The 21177-nt window shown below is 43.5% G+C and overlaps 1 protein-coding gene across 6 annotated transcripts in view; it reads right to left on the bottom strand.

Annotated features, from left to right (window-relative positions):
• kif21a (kinesin family member 21A) overlaps positions 1-17522 on the bottom strand; it is a 56572-nt gene extending 39050 nt beyond the window's left edge. For 2 of the 6 annotated variants that reach the window (XM_069163267.1, XM_069163266.1), the window contains exon 1: positions 17135-17522. In XM_069163267.1, the coding sequence (XP_069019368.1) occupies positions 17135-17178 (44 nt within the window). In that variant the 5' untranslated portion in view covers positions 17179-17522. The remainder of the gene's footprint in view (positions 1-17134) is intronic. The other 4 variants (XM_069163265.1, XM_069163270.1, XM_069163271.1 and 1 more) reach the window with 2 other exon arrangements.
• Positions 17523-21177: the final 3655 nt, after the last annotated feature.

The raw sequence follows: 21177 nt of genomic DNA, 5'->3' as shown, positions 1-21177 counted from the left end.
AAATATTTATATATATATATATATATATATATATATATATATATATATATATATATATATATATATAAATGAGAAAAAACATGGGGGGAATCCAGTTATATTTATATAAAATTATTCGAAAGTTATGAATTTAATGATTTTTACATTAAAACTAAATGATTTATTGAGGTTTTTGTTTCAAATTCATGAGGATATTACAAAGTATTACACAACATAAAATAGTGCAGTTTGGGTCAGAAAGTGATGATTATTATTGTTTTCTATGAAATATCAAAAACAAATTTAAAAAAATGTCCATCATAACTATGTCTCCTGTTGTAAATATTAATTTGTAGTGACACAGGAGAAGATGCAGCCAGCGTGCGGGCGGCTGAAGAATGACTGTAATGAACATTTAACGAAGCGGTTCGTCACTGACGGAGGAGACACTTCTACATGATGAGAACCTGAGGACTCGTCTCCTGAAACATTACTTTGATGGACTGATTTAATAAATGTCCTTCAGGAGATACTGAGCTGTTTGACTTCCTGTGTGTCACCTTCATTAAAACTCCAGTGATGGAGGACATCCATGCTGAACCTCAAGTGAACCGACTCCGTGCAGGTCGGCAGCTTCTTCCTCAGAACTGATTCAATGCATTTCATTTATTGTTAGAAGGGAAGGTTGCTCTCATGCAAAGTGTCCCTCAGAGAGAATCTGCTTCTTTAGGGAAACTCTCCAGGCTGAAGTGCACCTGACGGCGGACCTGCCGGTCCCTCCCTGCCGGTCCCTGCCTACCGGTCCCTGCTGGTGCCTGCCGGTCCCTCCCTGCCGGTCCCTGCCGGTCCCTGCCTACCGGTCCCTGCTGGTGCCTGCCGGTCCCTGCCGGTCCCTGCCTACCGGTCCCTGCCGGTCCCTGCCGGTGCCTGCCGGTCCCTGAGTCCTGCCTGGATAAGGGCCTCTTTGTGCCTCCGAGTTCAGGCGAAAATAACACTGCGAGCGACTACAGAGCTCCATTGTGTCGGTCTGTGTGAGTCTGGATCTCAGCGCTGAGCCGACGCCGCGGCTGCAGGATTACACGGCCGGACACAGGCGAGGGAGGAGAGGCAGCGGCCCGCGTGGAGGTCGGGACACGGATGAAAGACACCTCAGATGGACACTGTTCAGACTGTTTTTGATACCACACACCCCTTCACATGAGTTTTATTTTCATTTTCAGGCATTCAAAATAATGTTAAAAACATGCAGATATAATGCACCATGTGAAGGAAAAGACCTGCTGAATAAGATGAAGCAGCAGCCAACAGCCGGTGAGTCTGCTCACGTCAGCTTTGGATCTTTAATATTTAATACGGTTAGAAGCTGGTTTTTTTAACCTACATTTGGACATTTTCAGCCCAGTTTTGTCAACAGAGCACTTTCACAAATATGGGAGGAGCTACAGGTTTCATGTTATTCTGCTGAGCAACACACGAGTGAGAGGAGCTTTTGGTGCTCAATTTAATACGGAAAAACTTCAAGCCGGGGTAAACCTGTGCTCAAATCTCCTCTCCAAACCTCCGGAGTTGGAAAGTGAGAGTGTGGTCTGTTGTTTCTGACGTCTCATCCTGTTTAACGAACAATAAACATGATCAGAGTCCGAAAATCAATTAGCTTCTGTGTCAAATTCACCGTATTCACCTCATTGGTTGGAAGAGTCTTCTAGAAATCTAATCCCACCAGGGTGTGTGTGTGTGTGTGTGTGTGTGTGTGTGTGTGTGTATCTTATGCATCTGTGTGTGTGTGTGTGTGTGTGTTTGGGGGGGGTCTTTGTTTCAGACTATTTAACTCCCTAATTGGGTTTGTAATCCTGTCTGTCTGTCTGTGTGTAATCCTGTCTGTCTGTGTGTGTGTGTGTGTGTGTGTGTGTGTAATCCTGTCTGTCTGTGTGTGTGTGTGTGTGTGTGTGTGTAATCCTGTCTGTCTGTGTGTGTGTGTGTGTGTGTGTGTGTAATCCTGTCTGTCTGTGTGTGTGTGTGTGTGTGTGTGTGTAATCCTGTCTGTCTGTGTGTGTGTGTGTGTGTGTGTGTGTAATCCTGTCTGTCTGTGTGTGTGTGTGTGTGTGTGTGTGTGTGTGTGTGTGTGTGTGTGTGTGTGTGTGTGTGTGTGTGTGTGTATGTGTAATCCTGTCTGTCTGTCTGTGTGTGTGTGTCTGTGTGTGTGTGTGTGTGTGTGTGTGTATGTGTAATCCTGTCTGTGTGTGTGTGTGTGTGTGTGTGTGTGTGTGTGTGTGTGTGTGTGTGTGTGTGTGTGTGTGTGTGTCCTGCAGTACTTTCACACGTGGGAATCTGACAGCACGTTTCCAGACTCTCTGCTTCCATCGGAGTGTAAACAGGAGTTTCTGCTGCACCGTCAGGATTCCCGATGCATTAATAATCATTAATCTGAGAGCTCAGTTTAAATCATTTACATCCAGATTCCTGCATCTCTCCACCACAAACAGAGAGTACTTTGCTTTGACAGTAAAGATTGGAGCAACCGTCTGAATGTGCAGATGTTTCCTTCAGTCAGAAATTGAGATCAAAAACTCAGATTAATTATCAGTAGTATACAAATAAATATATTATTATTACAATTGTTATTTATTGAAATGTAAAATCAATTGCAAAAAAACATTTTAAGGAATGATTTGTTCAGTTATTCTAATATATCTGGTGGTCATATTTTATGTTTTTGTCTGAAGTCTAAACAAAGAAATTAAACTTCCCAATAATAATAAACTCTTATCAAGCATGTTGTTATCATGTAAATTAATGTATTCATCTAGTTTTTGTATTGTATTTTCCTTCAGGATAATGAATTCAATTCATTATTTGAATTTTTTATATATAAAATATGATTATAATCGTGTCAGACACTAAATTTCTGAACTCAGTACTGATTTAGGTTTGTGCGTTTCATCATTCGTGTTTGTAAGAGCTGCAGAGCAGCAGGAATAAAAACAGATTCACTGCAGCCTTTGTTCACGCAGTCAGAAATCAAAGTGGAGCTGCAGACCGCTGACGAAACACTCGTCTTCTTTATGAGGATCTGCTGAGAGCAGCAGAGGAGCTGCTCACCATGAGGTCACCTGCAGGACGTCTGTCCTTTACAGGGGAGACAATAAAGCCTCTGTGTGTGTGTGTGTGTGTGTGTGTGTGTGTGTGTGTGTGTGTGTGTGTGTGTGTGTGTGTGTGTGTGTGTGTCGATAACAGGGAGGACGGGGAGGACGAGGGTGTGCAGGAGACAGAAGAGAGAAAGTGTGTGTCTGGTTTAACAGATCAGGTGAGCACTTCGAGGCCTTCTCACCTTAACGAGACATCACCATCCAGAGGGGCGGGGCTTAACCTCAGTTTAACACATCAGTGAAGTTCAGAAGGAGTCGGGGCAGCTGAAACCTACAGGAAGACCAACTTAACAGCTTTTTCAGCTCTTTGCTGTCGTTTGTTTTGATATTTCCTGTCGATCAGCATCGTAAAATGTTCAGTTACCTATAACTTCGGAAACAAACTTTCTACCATCTAAAGTGAGACTGCATGAAGCCACAGTGAGCAATACACACGAGTCCACTATAAAATACCCAGCAGAGTCAGACTCTGTCACATGACCTCCTTCTCCGACCCGGTCATCAGTGTCCTTTTCCCGCCTCTGCAGTGACACCGGGCCGGAAGTTAAAACAGAAAACTGCTATAAACTCTCAAAAAGTTCAGCGTGCCGGCCAGTAAATTAAAGTTCAGTGAATAACAGGAGTTATCTTCTTGTTTTTAAAAAAAAAAAAAATGTAAATACACAAAAATAAAAACAACAACCTCTCTTCTGTTCCTGTAAACACTTCATAACAATAATACATATGTATATTACAACTATTAAACATGTTGCTACTGCACGCTGCCAGTGGTTGCATGTTACACTGATATGCAACTAATCACCTCTTCAGTACAGGATTACAGCAGGAGGGCTGAGCTGGGGGGGGGGGGGGGGGGTAAATTGAATGCAGGAGTGAGATGTTACTGTACAGAAGTGGATGTTTCACTGAAATCTTTGTTCTAGCTGTGGGATTTAAGAGAAAACTGCTGCGGGACAAATACGTGACAAAGGTCCTCTGCAGCTTCTATTTACAGAACGCTTTCACAACCAGAAGAGACATTTATAGCATCAAAAACTCCAGAAGCGGTTTCATGCTCTGCGGCAGCGCCGACAGCAGCAGACAAAGAGCTCGGAGCTTCAGACCGAACGGCAGGCGGCAGGACGAGCTGCAGACACAACGCCAGTCGAGCACGAATCCATCGCCGACATGTTCTGTGATCCAATATTCACCGAAGCCGTATCGGTGTGTCTTTACGTGCGCGGAGACACGACGCCCTCTGTACCCTGCGTGACATAAAAGATGGGGTTGCCATGGCGACCGGCAATAGAAGCAAAGAATTAAAGTCGTAATCCGATTGCGGCTGGATATAATACCGGTGTGGCCGACTAAAGGACGGCAGGAGGGTGGGGCTTCAGAGGGAGACGCTCAGCATCACTCCCCGACCCCACGTTTAGGATTATTTATCCCCCACATGGGATCATTATTTTTGCCTGTTTCAAGTGAAACCACGAAGCCAAGCTGAGAGTACACACTTAACTTCAAATCTTAAATCACTGAAACACAAACAAAGCTTGTTTTTCAACTGACATCACTGAACAACTGTGTGCTGAAGCAGGTTAAAGCTCATCTCTCTCCAGGAAGCCACAGCGCTGCTCCTCCAAACCGTCCTGCAGAGGCTGAAAACGCTCTGAAGGACGGACTCCCAACATTCCTGCACTGAAATGTGATACGAGAGAAACGGGGCGCACGGCGAGCTCTCCGTAACAACAAGCGCTTCGAGTATCACCTCAAGATGATGAGGAGGAAAAAAGGAGTGAATCCATTTTATGACCTCACAAGAGAGGGTTTTTATTTATATTTTTTCCATAGATGAACTATTTCCATGGACGTCCCCGTGGTCCGACAGACGGACAGCTTTTTAGGAAAATATGTTTTCAAAAACAACCGAGGGCGCGGCGAATCCCTGCGGCACGCTGATAACGGCTTTACTGCTTCCTGTAGGTCAAAGGTCGGGGAGCAGACGACCTCATCATTACCAGGTTAGGCAACAGGAGGTGTCAGTCAGGGATCATCTGGAGCTGTCGACATGGAGAGGAAAACCGTGACTGCTGGACGGATGTCGACCTCTTCTTCTATTTCATCCCTCCAGGAGTTTTTTTGTGATTTTTGTGATCAAAAATATTTGTTTTTGCGGCAGATTTTTTTTACGTAAAATCGCGGGAATTAGAAAAAATTGCAAGACAAAAAAATGTAATTGCTTTCTTAGCACTACCTGATAGAGGAATAAATCTGTCATCACTTCCTGTGATCATAATCCTGCTGCACATCACAGAAATATTTTAGTTCTCATCTTTTTTTATGTATTTATTGAACTTAAAGAACCGTGGAGATAAAAGCTCCTAAAAGGTCCTAAAAGCTCCTAAAAGGTCCTAAAAGCTGCTAAAAGTTCCTAAAAGCTCCTAAAAGGTCCTAAAATCTCCTAAAAGCTGCGTATGTTTCCAGAACAGAGCGTCTGTGACTGGAATATAGAAACAAGGACTACATCAGCCTTTCAAAATAAGAGCTTTAGATGCTGTTTAATTCATGTTCATTCAACACATAGACCTGCTGGATGAAACAAACAAAGAGACGTCTCTGACAACTGGACGTGTGGAGAAAACTCATTTAACATCCAGTAATATGGAATCACTTCCTTTGATCACAAACATTTAATCACATCATTTTAATGTGAAGAACACATTTCACTTCCTGTTTCTCCTCTTGTTCCTGTTTCTCCGGTGAACAGAGTTTTATTTGGAGATGAAAACAGGAGCAGAGACTTTCTGGTTGGAAATGAGGAGTTATTGTTAATAAAGTCAGTTTTGTTTGAAAAGACTTATTTTATGTTGTTAATACTTTCAGCACAGATTCTGATGACGATGTTATTCACACTGAACAGCAGGGAAACGTGGTGAAATTATTAGTGGCCGTCGGCAGCAATGAATTCAGCAGCTTGCTACGTTTCCACGACAACAAGGTGTAAAAAAAACTCTGTAAAGCTGAGCTGCAGGTTCATTTAGAGTCACGTTGCCAAGACAGTCAAACCTTTCTGTCCGTCACCTCGTCGCTGTAAACTCTGAAATCTGTCTGCTCACATCCACTACAACAAATCTGACTGAAGAGTTAGTCTGCTGTGAACTCGGCCACAGAGAAGAAAGTGGATCCTTTTCCCTCCTGATTATCCCGTAAACGAAACCTGACCATGTTTTTAAAGCCTCCTTGTTTTTCTGACCTGGTTCAGACTCCATCTGGTCTCACTAGTCAGCTATGAAGGATGCATCCTTTTCAGGAGTGGAAACACTAACACACACACACACACACACACCTAATATAAGACGTGTTTAATTAAATTTGGATCATCGAGCACAACAAATAAACTCTCACCGTACACTTAAAGCATCACTAATATAGATCTGGAGCAGTAATGATGCCGAGCGTCTCGTGTGACATCAGCTGATCTTTAAAAAAAAAAAAACAGGTTACAATGATGAGCAGTTTAACTGTCATCATCTCCATAGACATGATACACATTATAAAATAATAAGTAGCTCCGCCCCAGAGATCTGATTGGTCAACTGAACATCTGGAACAAATCATCACGACATCACACCCTGCTCATCACTACAAATATAACTCCACCTCCTCAGTGGGAAAATAGAATTAGAATATAATGTCATATATGTAATATAATGTAGTTTCTACTTGTTATAGGTCTATTAAATGACACATTTGGTAAAATCCTAGCGGCGGCTAGCTGGACCAGTTTGGTTTGAACACACAACACGGTGCTCGTCCATGGATATCTTTGTTCTTCAGATATCTTTGTTCATCAGATATCTGTGTTCATCAGATGTCTTTGTTCATCAGATATCTTTGTTCCAACCAGACTGAACTAGCTGATCAGTTTAGTGTTTCTATGTTCTGTATTTATTCAGTTAGAGACTAGAAGTCCTCTCTGTTGCTAGGTGGTTGCTAAGGGTCCGACTACTTCCTGGAGTAGTGATTGCGTAGGTTACATAAGAGTCTACTGAAGGGACTGATTGTCCTCCAGTTGTTAGTCATACCCTATGTGTTGCCATGGAAACGGTCATCGCACGAACAAAAAGTTTTATATTTTAGAGTGAGTTGCTCCACAATGTGAAAACATTTAGATTACATGTTTTATTTAGTTGGTAACTTGTTGTATGATCGCAGTATTACACTGGAGGGTGATGCTTTAACGTCGTTATTGGCACAACAATGAAGACTTTAAAACATCACCCTCTCGTGTAATATTACTTCATTAAAAGTGATGCCGAAGCTGCAGAATTAAACATCAGAAACATGTGTTTTAGTGCATAATTTATTTAGAATTGTTTGATTGCTGTTTGATTGTTGCATAAAGGACCAGATAGCATGCAAATACTGTAAAAAATGTTTAAATGCTTTTTCAAAAGCTTTCCAAGACTCACAAAAATGTTATTTGTAATGGATTGTGTGCAGTATAGCAGGCAGCATTTGATTTATGCTGTGGCACGAAGAAGTCTCTCCATCCAGGATGCAAAGACTGAGTGATATCAACCGTGACTGAAACCAGTCTCAACCTTTTCAAACCAGACAACTGAGCACATGGACAGAAAAATAGATGTGATTTCATACAATTTTCTAGAGAAGGAAATTAATAACAGTTTGTTAAAAACAACAACAACCTCCATTCAACTGCCACAGAGTGAAGCCTCGACTGTCGTGTCATTGAACCGTGTGTTGACACAGGAATCCATCTCTGTGTCAACCGCCGGCACAAAGCTCCCCGAGGAACGTGTGTGTGTGTGTGTGTGTGTGTGTGTGTGTGTGTGTCGGTTCAATCCAGAAAGAAGATAACAGGTTGGGTAAACACAGCGTTCTTGAAGCAGTGGAAGCCGCCTCAGCTCCAGTTAACTGTTTGCATCTCCATCTCTGACATTATTTGCCAGCAGGGGGCCAATCAACACAAAGACTCTGCCCACTCTGGGTGTTCACACCTGTGGCAAGATTTCAAATTACCGCCAGCTCATGAATATGTAGATTTAGACAGCTGCTGCCTGATGCCGGCGGGCGGTGGAGCTCATCTACACAGTGCCTGAGTTTCAGGTGAAAGACTGTCTGACAGGAAGGAGCGTCGACAGATCATCTGATCCAGAACTAATTGTTGCAGCTCTTTTTTTTAAAGATTTAAAGTCAGAATTTATAGTTGTATTAGTCCAACCTGAGTGGGAGTCATTTCTCTAAGGTAAGTCATCACCCTGAAAATAAAAAGGCAATTTTGCACCATTTTCTGACATCACAGAGTAAAAAGGACTGACCATAAAGATGACTGACAGATGTGGAGTGTGACATTTTTGTTACACAACCTGCAGTAGGCCGATCACACTTTTAATAAACTGAAAAGCTGTTTAACTCTCGAATGCCTGAGGCGGTTTCACATACTGCAACTCGGCAAGAACAGGAGTCAAATGAAGTCATGTTGCTTGTAATAGTTTCAAACGTACTATTAAAAATAACTAACATGACAAATATGTTTTGTCATTTATGAATATTTACAATTATGTATCGATGTCTTCTTTGTAAATGTATAAATGTTTCTGAGTGTAAATGGATCGTTTATACCGTCTTATCCTGCACACGGGCAGATCAATCAGTCAGATCAATAATCACTGATCAGATTCCAGCTCAAGTGATTCAGAATAAAACTGAAGACTTTTGGAGAATCGGTCCCGTTCAGGAAGTCGTGGCTCCTTTTCTCCAGCTGTGGTTTCAGCAGCTGACTTCTTCCTGTGAGACCTTCTGGCTTCCAGAGGTGAAAATCTGACCTGGAAAACTATTTGTGCCTTTTTAGGAGGAGGGTCAAGACAGCTGAGGTAACTACATGTCAGTCTTTACTTCTGTTGGCACCTCCAGCTGGATCCAGACTGCATATTGTCCGATATACACTCTGGGTGGCTGTTTTTTTAATTTTCATGCTCTGGTTCTGCTTTTAAATGATTAAGCGTGAAATAAACACGCAAAACATGAGATAGCCACGCTTTGGCCTCTCTAGGCGTGACAGTTTCACATTTTGTAAGCGTGAAACTGTCACGCACGTAAAAGTAACGTAACAAAGGATCATGTGACCTACGTTTTTCATTTCATTTTCGTCCGCTACAGCAAAATGTGAAACAGTCACGCCGAGACAAGGCAAAGCGTGGCCATGTCACGTTTTGCTACAGTGTGACCGGCGTGTCTATTTTACGTTTTGCCGTGATACCGGGTTGAACAGCGACACGACAAAACCGGCGGGAAGTAAAACTGGAACATCAGCCTTGATAATTTACATTCATGGTTACTAACTTATGTTATCAAATATATAATATACACATTTTAGATTAAAAAAAAAAAAAAAAAAAACACTGAGCTGAATGCGCAACTGAAAAAAAGTGGAGGTGAAACATGAATCATCCAAATTAGAGCAGTGACATCTGATTCATTTTCGATGTAAGCTTTCAGATCACAACTGACATGAATAAAAAACAGCTCTCTTTATAGTGACAACACATCTGCCCCCATCAACCGTGCAGATAGTCTGCTGACATAAATAACAAGGTGGCAGCTCGCTATGCAAACACAGCTATTTGTGACCGTCTGACTCCTATTTGTGACGCTCTGTTGGCAGTTTGATGATGGAAGTTAAGTTACATCCACATCCTATTTGTGGCACCGGTTCCACATTTAGACATCATCGGTTTGAGCCGAGCCCTTAACTGGACAGATCTGCACGGCGAGGAAGAGCCACCATCATCATCATCATCAGACTGTGGGAGACTGGAGGGTAAACTAAAGTGACGAGGAGGAAAATAAAAGAACAAATTAAAACTGCAAGCAGTGATACGCAGACCCGTCGGGGAGCCAGCGAGACGTCGGTGTACGAGACCTGATTTGAGGTGGATCCGTTTAACCTGCTGCCACTAGGTGGCGCTATCACTGTGACTGAATATGACCGTGCACATGTCTTCCGTCCGGCACTTTTATCAAACATTAAAAATTTGCGGATGATCTGACAACGTACATTAACGTTACAGCAACATATAGTTTTATGGCAAAAATGCTCAAAATGGCCGCCGCGGCACGGGCACACCGTCTGACGGAAGAACATTTTCTTTAATAACTTTTCATCCCAAATCGGAAGCCGGTCTGAGGAATTTTGTAAGACGAGTTTGTTAACGTACAACACGTGCAAATCCCCAAAAGTGGCCACTAAATTAAAAATGGCCGACTTCCTGTTGCGTTGAGGTCATGGTGCCAAGAGACTTTTTTGTAGATCTAGGATTGGTACACATGTCCACCAAATTTCGTACATGCAGGAAAAAGTAGCTGTGGGGGCTGCAGTTAAGGGTGCCACTTGGCCACGCCCACACGCGGAATAATAATAATATCCTTGCATGATAATAGGGTCTTCACACCACTCGGTGCTCGGGCCCTAAAATGGAGGACAGTAAAGTGCAGCAGAGGCCGACATCAGAGCCGGTTTGAAGGGTGTGGACGCTGCGCTGCTCTATAATTACATCCACTTTCTCCTGCGTGAGCAGCTCGTTTCCTGAGAGCCTCGTAATGAAGGACAGAGAGGAGGAAGTACAGTAGGTAGTAGGTTCCCTGTCACAAACATGTGGACCCCCCACCCCCTCCCGACGGCACGCTGCAGCGCTGCACATGCATCTGGCAGAAATGCGCTGACTCCTCGGGTCGCGTTAAAGATAACTGAGGTCTTCCAGAAATGTTGCGGCCGGCCGGTGGGGAGGCTATTCTGGGGCAAGTTGAGCTTCAGTGGCGGCTAAGCTTAGTATCATCTTGGAGTGGAAGAGCCTTCTGTCTATAGAGGGAGGTCACGGTGGCCAAAACCCTGGAAATCTATCTGGGTTACACTCAAATTACTGGGTTACAGGACAGCCTGTCGCCATGGAAACCACTTATTAACGATCATTTGAAAGTGTAATAATTGTAGTCCTGCTGCAGAGACGGTCTTGAGTCCGATGACAAAACGTTGGATGACTGTCGGAGCTGCAACAACTTCACATTTATCTCATAATCTGCAGATTTTTCCTGGAGGGGAAGTCTTTAAACTGCTTGTTTTGTTGGACCAAAACCCCAAAGATATTTAATTCACAATGATATAAGAGAAAAATGACTCTTCATGTGTCTGAAGCTGGAATGAAATAATGCTGATCATGTTTGCTTGATAACTGACTTAAACCATTAATAAAATGATCAAGTCTGGAGATGAAAAATGGACAAAAAGGAAAGAATGGACATGAAGGGCTGAAAAAAAAAGTCAGCAACAATTCTGAGAAACAGTGATTCATCATGAAGTCATTCATCCATCAGAAATGTTGAACACTCGTTGGAAGCATTTATTTTCTGTGTTGTTTGAATTAAATGTCTTTGGGTACATTGGGGGCGTGGCCAGTGAACAACAGAAAATATTTGATGAACTCAGAAGAACTGACTTTCTTCTGGGGAAAAAAAGGGAATTTTATATTTGCATCCTGCATCAAAGTACTGATGACAAAAACAGCAACAATGACAATAAAGATATTGAAGTTTAAAAAACAAAACAAAACAACGTCCCCGTGTGTGAAGACCTTCAGACCACATTTTTGGACAAAAGAAACAATTCAAAGACGTCACGTCAAGTTCTGGAAACTTGTTTGTCCCGATCTGTTGACGTTTCACTGACTAACCAGCGACTGTAATCTTAGTTAAGTGCTGCACTTAGAAGAGTGTTTGACACTATGAGTGGACTTTATCAGCAGTATGAAGTCGTACTGGCCTGAGGACACTCACTCACTCACAGTACAACCATAAAAACCCAGTGATGTGGGCCTGTTGTGTTCGCCTGTAATGACCCGAGTCTATTCAGAGCTGCAGCTTCCTCGCTCAGAGCGCACGCCTCCTTCAACCAGCGCTGCAGGCAAAGTAGGTGTTATTCAAAGCTTCTGTCTGGCTGACTTAGATAGCACTTTCACACTTTGGCTAACACTTGAGAAGACAAGTGGCATGTGAGGAGATGTAATACAGCGCGATGAAAGTTCCCTTCAGGGTCTTTCTTTAATAAAAGCATGTGGATCTGCACGGAGGGCACGCAGGTCGCAGCACAACAGTCTTCATCACGCTACACAAAGCAGGAGAGACTCATCCAGACTCCCCGGAGGCAGCGAGGAAGATTTAACCTGCAGACAATCGACTGCTGCTCACCGTACAGAAGCATCCAAGCAGAGGTTTACATTTTACATTTTGGACCACCGACTGGATATAAAAGTGTTCGTAGCTTCAGGTCTGTAAAATGGTTCTGATCCAGAAGTGTCTTCAGCTGCAATACCAGCGAGTGCCACTAGAGGTCGGCTCCAAAAAGCCTCCGGCTCCATAGACTCCCATTCAACTTGTCTCATCAAATCCAAAGTGAATAAAATGTGTCCATCAGTTATCTCGGTGTTGCTAGCTAAAGTCACTCCTTGCTAAAGCATTTTTTTTTTACTCAGAACAAATAAAAAGGAGTAAAACCTAATGTTCGAGAAGTTAAAACTAAACACTAAAGTGTTTCTGTTAAAAGACGACAAAAACCTTTAACTTATTGTCAGAATGGTGGCTGATGGGAAAACACAACCACACCATCACATCCTGGTATCATATCATGATAGATAGATTTTCACCTGCAGAGAATAAGTTATACATTAAAGTTACATCCAGCCTCTCACTTATTTTCACTGACAGAAGGATTCATGTTCAGGTTGAATATCTGACCACATGAAAGCTTTATTGTGTGTTTCATATGAAGTGTTGAGCTGTAAGAAGCTCACAGTCCTCTGAACAACGGGAGATTCATCCACAGACAGATTCCCAGGCCCGTGGGTCGGCGGCTACCTCCCGACAGACCGGCTCGGCTCAGTGGACGCGAACAAAGCGGGAGGTCCGGAGGCTTTAAACCCGTCTGAGGTTTTTTTGTGTTTGCACGGTGTTGCCATGGGCGACGAGCACGCATCTGAACGTCTACGATCTGAGCTCCCACCGGTCCTCCGCCAGCCCTCACGGCCAGACCCGGCCTGCCGGCACTTTCTGCCCCAACAAACACCGTCCTGTTGAACTGGATTACAGCATTTCTCCATGTTTTTTGTTCAGAAAAGGAAATTTTTGGATATAAATCCTGAAAGAACTTTGATGTAAGACTTTAAAACAAGCATGGGGAGAATATCTGCACAACTCCAACAGATGATTCTGTACTTTGCCGGTGGCCTCGTCTATTCTCTCTTTTAGCAGTTTTTCACCTCACTCCTCCTCCCACTCCAGAGGCCCCCCTCGCCTCTGTCACACACCCCTCACTCCCCTCCTCCTCCTCCTCCAGCTATTGTCAGCTGTTGTGTCTCGTCAGCTGACTCGAGGCCCGTTCTGGTCGTTAAGTAATAGTAGATATCTGCTGTAATCGTGCAGCTCATTTTAACAAGATTTTTCAACCCTGCCGACGCGGTAGCTCCGACCTGGGGGGCTTAGACTGAGCCACTTATACCAGTCGCTGCATGCCTCCACGTCATTACATTAAAGTGCGCCTGTAACTTAAGCCTTAAGAGGTTTCGGGACCTATTTAATGTCATTATTGTCATTGTTGTGCCCTTCAGCTACACGTCATTATCAACAAGTCCTTACAGGGAGACGGAAAACATTCTTGATGCGTCTCATTATTTTGCTTGGCAACAGTTCAAATGCAGCACACACGTCTGTCACCACCGAGAAAACCATTGATAGCTGCTTTCTGTTTGTCATATTGTAGTCAAGAGCCTCAGCAGGCAGGTTCAGTAAGTCCTCAGTTCAACCGAGCCCTTCCCCTCAACCTACACCTTCCACTCAACAACTATTGTGACGTCTCACTGTGCAAATAAGCCGAGTATACAGTTGGATCTATACACTGATGTGGACTCTGCAGCTCTGCAGCTCTGCAAACCGGCAAACACACACTGCTGACACACACGCACCATAAAAGCAAACGTTTTGAGCTTTGAGATCCTTTGTGGGAGTCTGAAGGAACAGGACAGCCTCTGTTCAGATAAGCTCGGGGGGGTCTTAAACCGAGTAAAAACCCCTCAAGTGGAACCCTCGGTCCCTAAAGCAACCCCCGTTAGAGGAGCACGCAATCGGGATTCAAACATTAGGGCTTAAACTACACTTTGAAACCGCTGGTGAGCAAGATAAGCTCAACGCTGTTTCCATTCAGGCCTTTTGTTCACACACACACACACACACACACACACACACACACACACACACACACACACACACACACACACACACACACACACACACACCTTTCCCTGCGTGAGCACACCCAAATATGTGGAGGCTAGTTGGGTCTGTGAGAGAATGAACTCTCCAGTGGGAGACTTGTCAACAAATAATTCGGTGGCGGTTAAAACTCCGATCAGACGGGCTGCGTGTCACCGACGACAACAGGAAACCTCTCCGTGCTGGTTTTACAGGCATCATTACTTCGCGAGAGAGATTAACTGAGCTTTTCTGGGGAGTTTTTTTTGTTTTGTTTTTACAAATAACTGGTTTTACAGACTGTATGTAATGTAGTTCGCTAAAATCAGAGCTGTAATTTTAGTTCCTGGAACCACAACACGAAACATCCACCTCTCGCTGAATGAACGCTCTCCGGACTTCTTGCACGCTTTCAGACGGACTCTCTTAGAAAGTGCAAGTCATCTCAAACACATACTTACAGCCGAAGCATGTATTTATACTCCCACTTACATTTTTGCTCTGTGCCATAATTGAGAGAAGTGTAGTCGGAAACAGCATCCATGACAATTATACTTTTTTTACACACGTGTGAAATTAGAAACAAGGTTACGTGCTTTGATCAGATGTAATGTTCAGTTTTTGTGCAAACTGTTGCTATTTGATATCAAATGTGTTTAGATAGATAAAAATGTAAAAATGTTCAGTATATATAAATAAAAATCCAACACAACAGTGCAAGAGTCTATTGCATGTATTGTCATATTTATATGTATTTCCTCCCCTCCAGGACAATAATAGTACTAATGGTACCACAGATTTGAGGTCAAACTGCAGTATCTTTTTTTATTGTTCAGCACCAATCAGCAGGTGTTTATTCTAACAGTGCAGCTTCAGGAAATGTTGGTATGAAACAGCATCTTTAGAAAGCAGCTGTGGGTCTCTGCTAAAACAAACTGCTGCAGGAAAATGTCTTAAAACTTGAAAAAAAAAAAAGTGTTCGTAGCTTCAGGTCTGTAAAATGGTTCTGATCCAGAAGTGTCTTCAGCTGCAATACCAGCGAGTGCCACTAGAGGTCGGCTCCAAAAAGCCTCCGGCTCCATAGACTCCCATTCAACTTCTCTCATCAAATCCAAAGTGAATAAAATGTGTCCATCAGTTATCTCGGTGTTGTTAGCTAAAGTCACTCCTTCTTATTAGTTTTCTGGAGGTCCATCTGAAAATAATCCCTCATTCATTAGAAAAGAAGATTCAAGAAGACCTGTTTTTGGGGGCGTGTCTGTTTGATTGACAGGCCTGTGGTGCAGTCAGGTTACAGCTATCGGTGGGCGGGACGTAGTATCGTCAGGTTTCCGATCAGATCGGTCAGATCCACCGCTGGCTCCTCCCCCAGCTCGTCCAAATATGGTCACTTCCTGCTCCAAACCGCTCCGAACTAACAAAGATGGTGACGGACAGAATCTGAACTGGAGGATTCATAACGTTCACAAACCAACGATGACATCACTGATGGTTAATGACATCACTGATGGATGATGCTTGGTCTTAACATGACATCATATCCTCCGAGTTTAAAACAAACCCACCAGTGAAACCACACAAGCATTAGTGCCGATCAATAAATCATATTTTCATCATCATCACCACACGAACGTGCACAATAAACACATCGCAGATGACTTCCTGTGAAATGTGACCTATCAGACGGAGGCACGGAGACTTGGACCAATATTGTTCTGATTAACGGCACTGGCATTCAAAGCCCATTCCTTTATTTATTTAGTGGGCGTCGGCTATTCAGTGTCTGTGGTCCATCTTAGACGTGTACTTATCAAAACAGAAGGACAAAGGAACTGTGTGGTTCATATGGTCACTTCCTTATTTATCTATTCATCAAATGCAGCATGTAAATGCATCAGGACGCTGTGCATCATGTGCACTCACAGTGATGATGCACTTTTGTGAACAGGTTTGACTAATATCACGAGCAAATGTAAAACTACACAAAGGAAAGAGACAACATATGAGCAACACTGTTGCAGCTGTGGATCATTTTCAAGGTTCGTCAATCAAATCTTGAAGAGGAGATACAAAAGAGGCTTTGAGGGAGAGACTCGGCGTCCCATCATGCCTCTGTGCCACCTCACCAGCTGGGTGGGAGCGGCCTCCTTCAGCATCACAGCACTCTTTATTTACATGAAATCAGAGGAGAGGGAGCCGGTTCTGGTTCTGTTCCAGGCCTGGATTGATCGGACCGGGCTGGGATCAGAGACAAAGAGAAGGAGCTGCTCTGAACGCTCCGCTGTGCTTTCCTTGAACCCTGGCTGTCAGTGAAGCTCTGCTCTCATTGATTAAGTGTCGCTCTGCAGGAGGTGGAAACACAGGCTGACTGTCTCCCTCTCACACCCTCGTTCTCGGTCTTTCTGTGCGTGCTGAAGATGCACCTGAGCGGAGGCCGTGATGCTTTGGGATTTTCACCATCTCTGTCCAAACGCACGTGAACATCAAACACACCAGAAATGTGACCTCCCAAGCCGGCAGCAGCATCAAGTGGTGCCGGGAGGAAGTGGGTCACTGCAAATGAGGCTGATCTGATGTGGTCCATTCAGTTCTGTGATGAGCTGCAGGTGTTCGCGGCCCGCGGCGCTGACTGACAGGTGGCACCGGGCAATTAAGATAGCTACGCATTTAGCGGTTCATGGTCAAATGAACAGACATGTGAAGAGACTTACCTCAGCGCCACGCGGACTGAGCTCTCGTCCTGCCCCGTCGTCATGATCCCTCCAACAATAATCGGTAGAAAAAAAGAACAAAAAGCGGATTTTTTTTGTGTGTGTCTCCTGTTGGCTCTCTGCCCTGGCAGACCAGCGAGAAAAGAGTGCGCACTACGCCGGCAGGCGAGCGGACGGAGCCCGGAGCTGCTCACCTCAGCGCCGCCATTTCAAAACAAACACAAACCCGATCTTTTCAGCATGTTATCAGCGAGGAGACGAGCCGCTGTGTCCGCATGTCGCGTCTACCTGCGCCGCATCTCTGCCGTCACAGCGCGGCCCGGATGCTTCAGCTCCGGCTGAGCCCACATGCACACTGCCGCTCCGGCTGCTGCTGCTGCGAGGTGAGCCGGGGAAAACGCACGCGCGCGCGCGCGCGTACAGAAGTACGCACACAAACACACACACATGTCCAAACGCGCGCACGCGCGCGCCGCCGTGCCCCTCTCTTTCTGCGTTTACGCACTGGGGAGGGAGCCGCAATGCGTCAGCAAGCCACGCCCTCTCCTGGGAAAAACGGCTGCGAGATTACGTCATAAAAAGGGTATAAAAATGTTATCAACAAGATTAAAAAAAGAGTCGCTTTAATTTTACAGAAATTGAAAGGATGAATTGTGATTTTTTTTTTTTTTTTTTTTTTTTTTCCAAACAAACTTTTTTGCATGTGTCAGTGCAAATAGAACACATTAATTCATTCCTTAACGATAATATCTGCTAGGGGTAAATAAGATAAATAAATGACAAAATAAAATTTAAATTCAATAAATAACTAAAAGATAAATTCAGCAGTTTAGGGTATTAAAAAGTTTCAATATTTTAAGACTGTTTAGGGATTTTAAGTATAGTTTATATTGTGACATGTCATTTATAAACATTTTAATTAGAGGTTTTCTGCTGGAAAATGTACTTTTGTGAATATGGAATTTTGCCAATATTATCAAAAATATGATCATATTTATGATGTATGGCTTTTACTTTGGCCCGCTGATATCATAAAAAACTAAAAGTACATCTTTGAACAGTAAAAGCTAATTTTCAGGAATGTTACAATGAATATAATGGGTGAAGTCTTTCCAAAATATAATGGTATGGGGGCAGTTCCAGAATAAATGTAAGGTAGTTTCAATATCAATTCCACAGAAAGAGAAATTAGTATGAATGTCCTTTCTTAATTGGTAGGTTGTGTTTTGTTGGGTAACATCAGTGGAGAAGTTTGAAACAGACATCAAGGTTTAAGATCAAGGTTTGGTGCTTTCTTTGAGTTGGGTCCTTAGAACTACAAAATGTGATTGATTTAATGATACAATTATGCATGAATCTAATTTCTGATTCTTCCACCAGCAGTAGCCAGTAAAAAAAAAAAGTTTTGACTATTTGACCACATGGAAATTTCACTGCCAAATGTATTTTAAATATCTGTGGAATATTTCTGTGGAAAAGAGTTCCCTACATTTGTTTAGATATTCTTCTTTTTTTGTAATATTCATTTTTACTTTAATGTAATTTCTTGTATTTCAGTATATTGATGGATTGACAAATTTTCTTTTAGTGTCGTTCACCTGAGGTTCCCAAAAGAGTTTAAAAACAAATCCATATCCGAAGGTCCATTTACTAACTTCATGTTCTAATGATGTTTTACATGCCATCAACTAATCAAGTCTTTCTTAATAAGTCTGGATTAGTTTGTCGTTGTTTTTTTGAGTTATTGTTGTAAAATGCACACATCCTGACATCTGTGCTCCTTTGATTACTTTTTGATTTCTCTCATGGTGAAATTAACATAAACCTAAAGTAAGTAGTAAAATGACATGTACATTTCTTATTTTAATACTAAATGTTATTAAAGATCATGAATCTGCTCTTGAGACTGACCGGTGCACCACTGAGCATGTCTTTGTACCTCTTTTTATATTGGCAGACTATCCTTCCAATGCAGTTTTAGTTTATTCTGAAAGTCATGGCATGTAATTAAAAGTGCTTCCAATGTCTGTTTGACAAAAGGATAAGAAGATCAACTGAAGACTAAATAAGTGCAATTTCTGCTTGAGCTGCATTCTTATGTCCATCAAACACCTGCAAATTACAAGCAAGATTTGATGTCAGGACCTCTGGACAATACTGGTTAAAGTCACTGAAGTTTTACTGCCCCCTTGTGGCTTGAATCATCATGATACCAGACGATAAGGTGCTCGGACAGTTGTTCAAACAGAAGAGCAGGACGCTTCGACGCAGCAGGTCGGCAGTTTACGTTTTGAAATGGGAACTAAACTGACTGTTTCTAATTTGCCTGCATCCCAAACTGTACTGAATCATTTCAACACCTTCTTTCAGAATAACCTTTTGACCGCATCTTTCCCAGGTGAAGTTAGACGTGCGTTTGAAACATCTCTTTAGTTCAATTTCAATTAAAGATGCTGTCAAGCAAATTCCACGATTTGCTTCTCAGTACATTATATACGTGTGAAAAGAGTCGCTGAAAGCTTCTGCAAAGCTGGAAAACTTTGTCTCACTGAAATGTGGAGTTAAACTGTTGAACAGTTTCTCACCCGTCTTCAGCTCAGGTTTTTTAAGGCGGAGCTAAAAGATAGCAGCGGTGCGTCACCCAGCGTTCTCACAGCCGGTTTCTATAACCTTCTGCATGCTCCTCCTCTCACGGTGAAACGCTATAAAAGCCTGCAGCTCATTTACATAAGAGGTCGTCCCACTGGACTTCAGTTCTCGTCCTGACGTAGTCAGATTGTTATTGTACATCAGCTAGCTGCTACAGGATGTCTCCCTCCACCTGCACGTCCATCTTTCCTGGAAGCAAGAACCTCCAAAGCAGCGCTGCATCTCTATTTAAATGTCCTACTGATGAAGGAAAAAGAGGTGGATTGATTTCATGAAGATCTAAAGGAGACTTTAGGATGAAGACCAACAGGCGTCTGCAGGGATCATTTCATGGTGGATAGTTTCACCAACTTCCACCGGAGACGGACGGATTTCACGGACGCACCGCTCCTCCTGCAGCGCCGAGCCGAACCGAGCTTCACCCTCCCGGCCGTTCATCTCCCGGTCGCACCGGCACCGTCCGCTGCTGGCAGAGTGTCCCAGAGTGTCCCAGAGTGTCCGCCACCGGCCGAGTGTCCCTGCTGGCCGAGTGGCCCAGAGTGTCCGAGTGTCCCCCGCCGGCCGAGTGTCCGAGTGTCCCCCACTGACAGAGTGTCCCCCGCCGGCCGAGTGTCCCAGAGTGTCCCCCGCTGGCAAAGTGTCCCCCGCCGGCCGAGTGTCCCAGAGTGTCCCAGAGTGTCCGAGTGTCCGAGTGTCCCCCGCTGGCAGAGTGTCCCAGAGTGTCCCAGAGTGTCCACTGCCGCCAGTCCACCACTCAGCCTAAGTTCTATGTGCTTGTTATAATTATACTAGATAACTTGTCCACAGTAACTCTGCTATATTTAATCCGCGGTTCAAACCTCTAACGTGATTTTATTCGGTGTAGAATAACTTTATTTTGGTGAAATGGGAGCTAACGTGCTAATTAGCTTCTATTGAGCTCGTAGCAGAGTTCAGAGGAAAATGCTCCGATAACCGTGGATTATTTTATGCGTCTCAATAAAGCTCCGATAAGAACTATAATATATGTAACTCTGTATTTTACATGTCGGGGTGATGGTGAACATGGACCAGAGGAGATCTAGTCCTCACATTAATGAGGGTTGTTGTTGTTGTACTCCGGTGTAACGTTACAATCACCGACCCTCTCGGTTACATGTACCGGTACCGGTCCGGATAAACGAGCCCAACTACATGTGGAGGAGGCTGCAGGTGGAGGTGGAGGTGGAGGAGGAGGTGAAAGTGGAGGAGGAGGAGGTGGAGGGACATCAGTGGCAGCGTAATGAATTAACGTGTGATATAATGAATTGATGTGATGTAATGAATTGATGTGATGTAATGAATTGATGTGATGTAATGAACTGATTTTATAATAATGAATTGATTTGATATAATGAATTGATGTGATGTAATGA

This window comes from Embiotoca jacksoni, unplaced genomic scaffold (assembly GCF_022577435.1).
Source record: "Embiotoca jacksoni isolate LCO1_2020_lvr unplaced genomic scaffold, fEmbJac1.0.p SCAF_3, whole genome shotgun sequence".
NCBI lineage: Eukaryota > Metazoa > Chordata > Actinopteri > Embiotocidae > Embiotoca > Embiotoca jacksoni.
The sequence above is the reverse complement of the archived record's forward strand: the minus strand, read 5'-3'. Positions and strand labels throughout refer to the sequence as shown.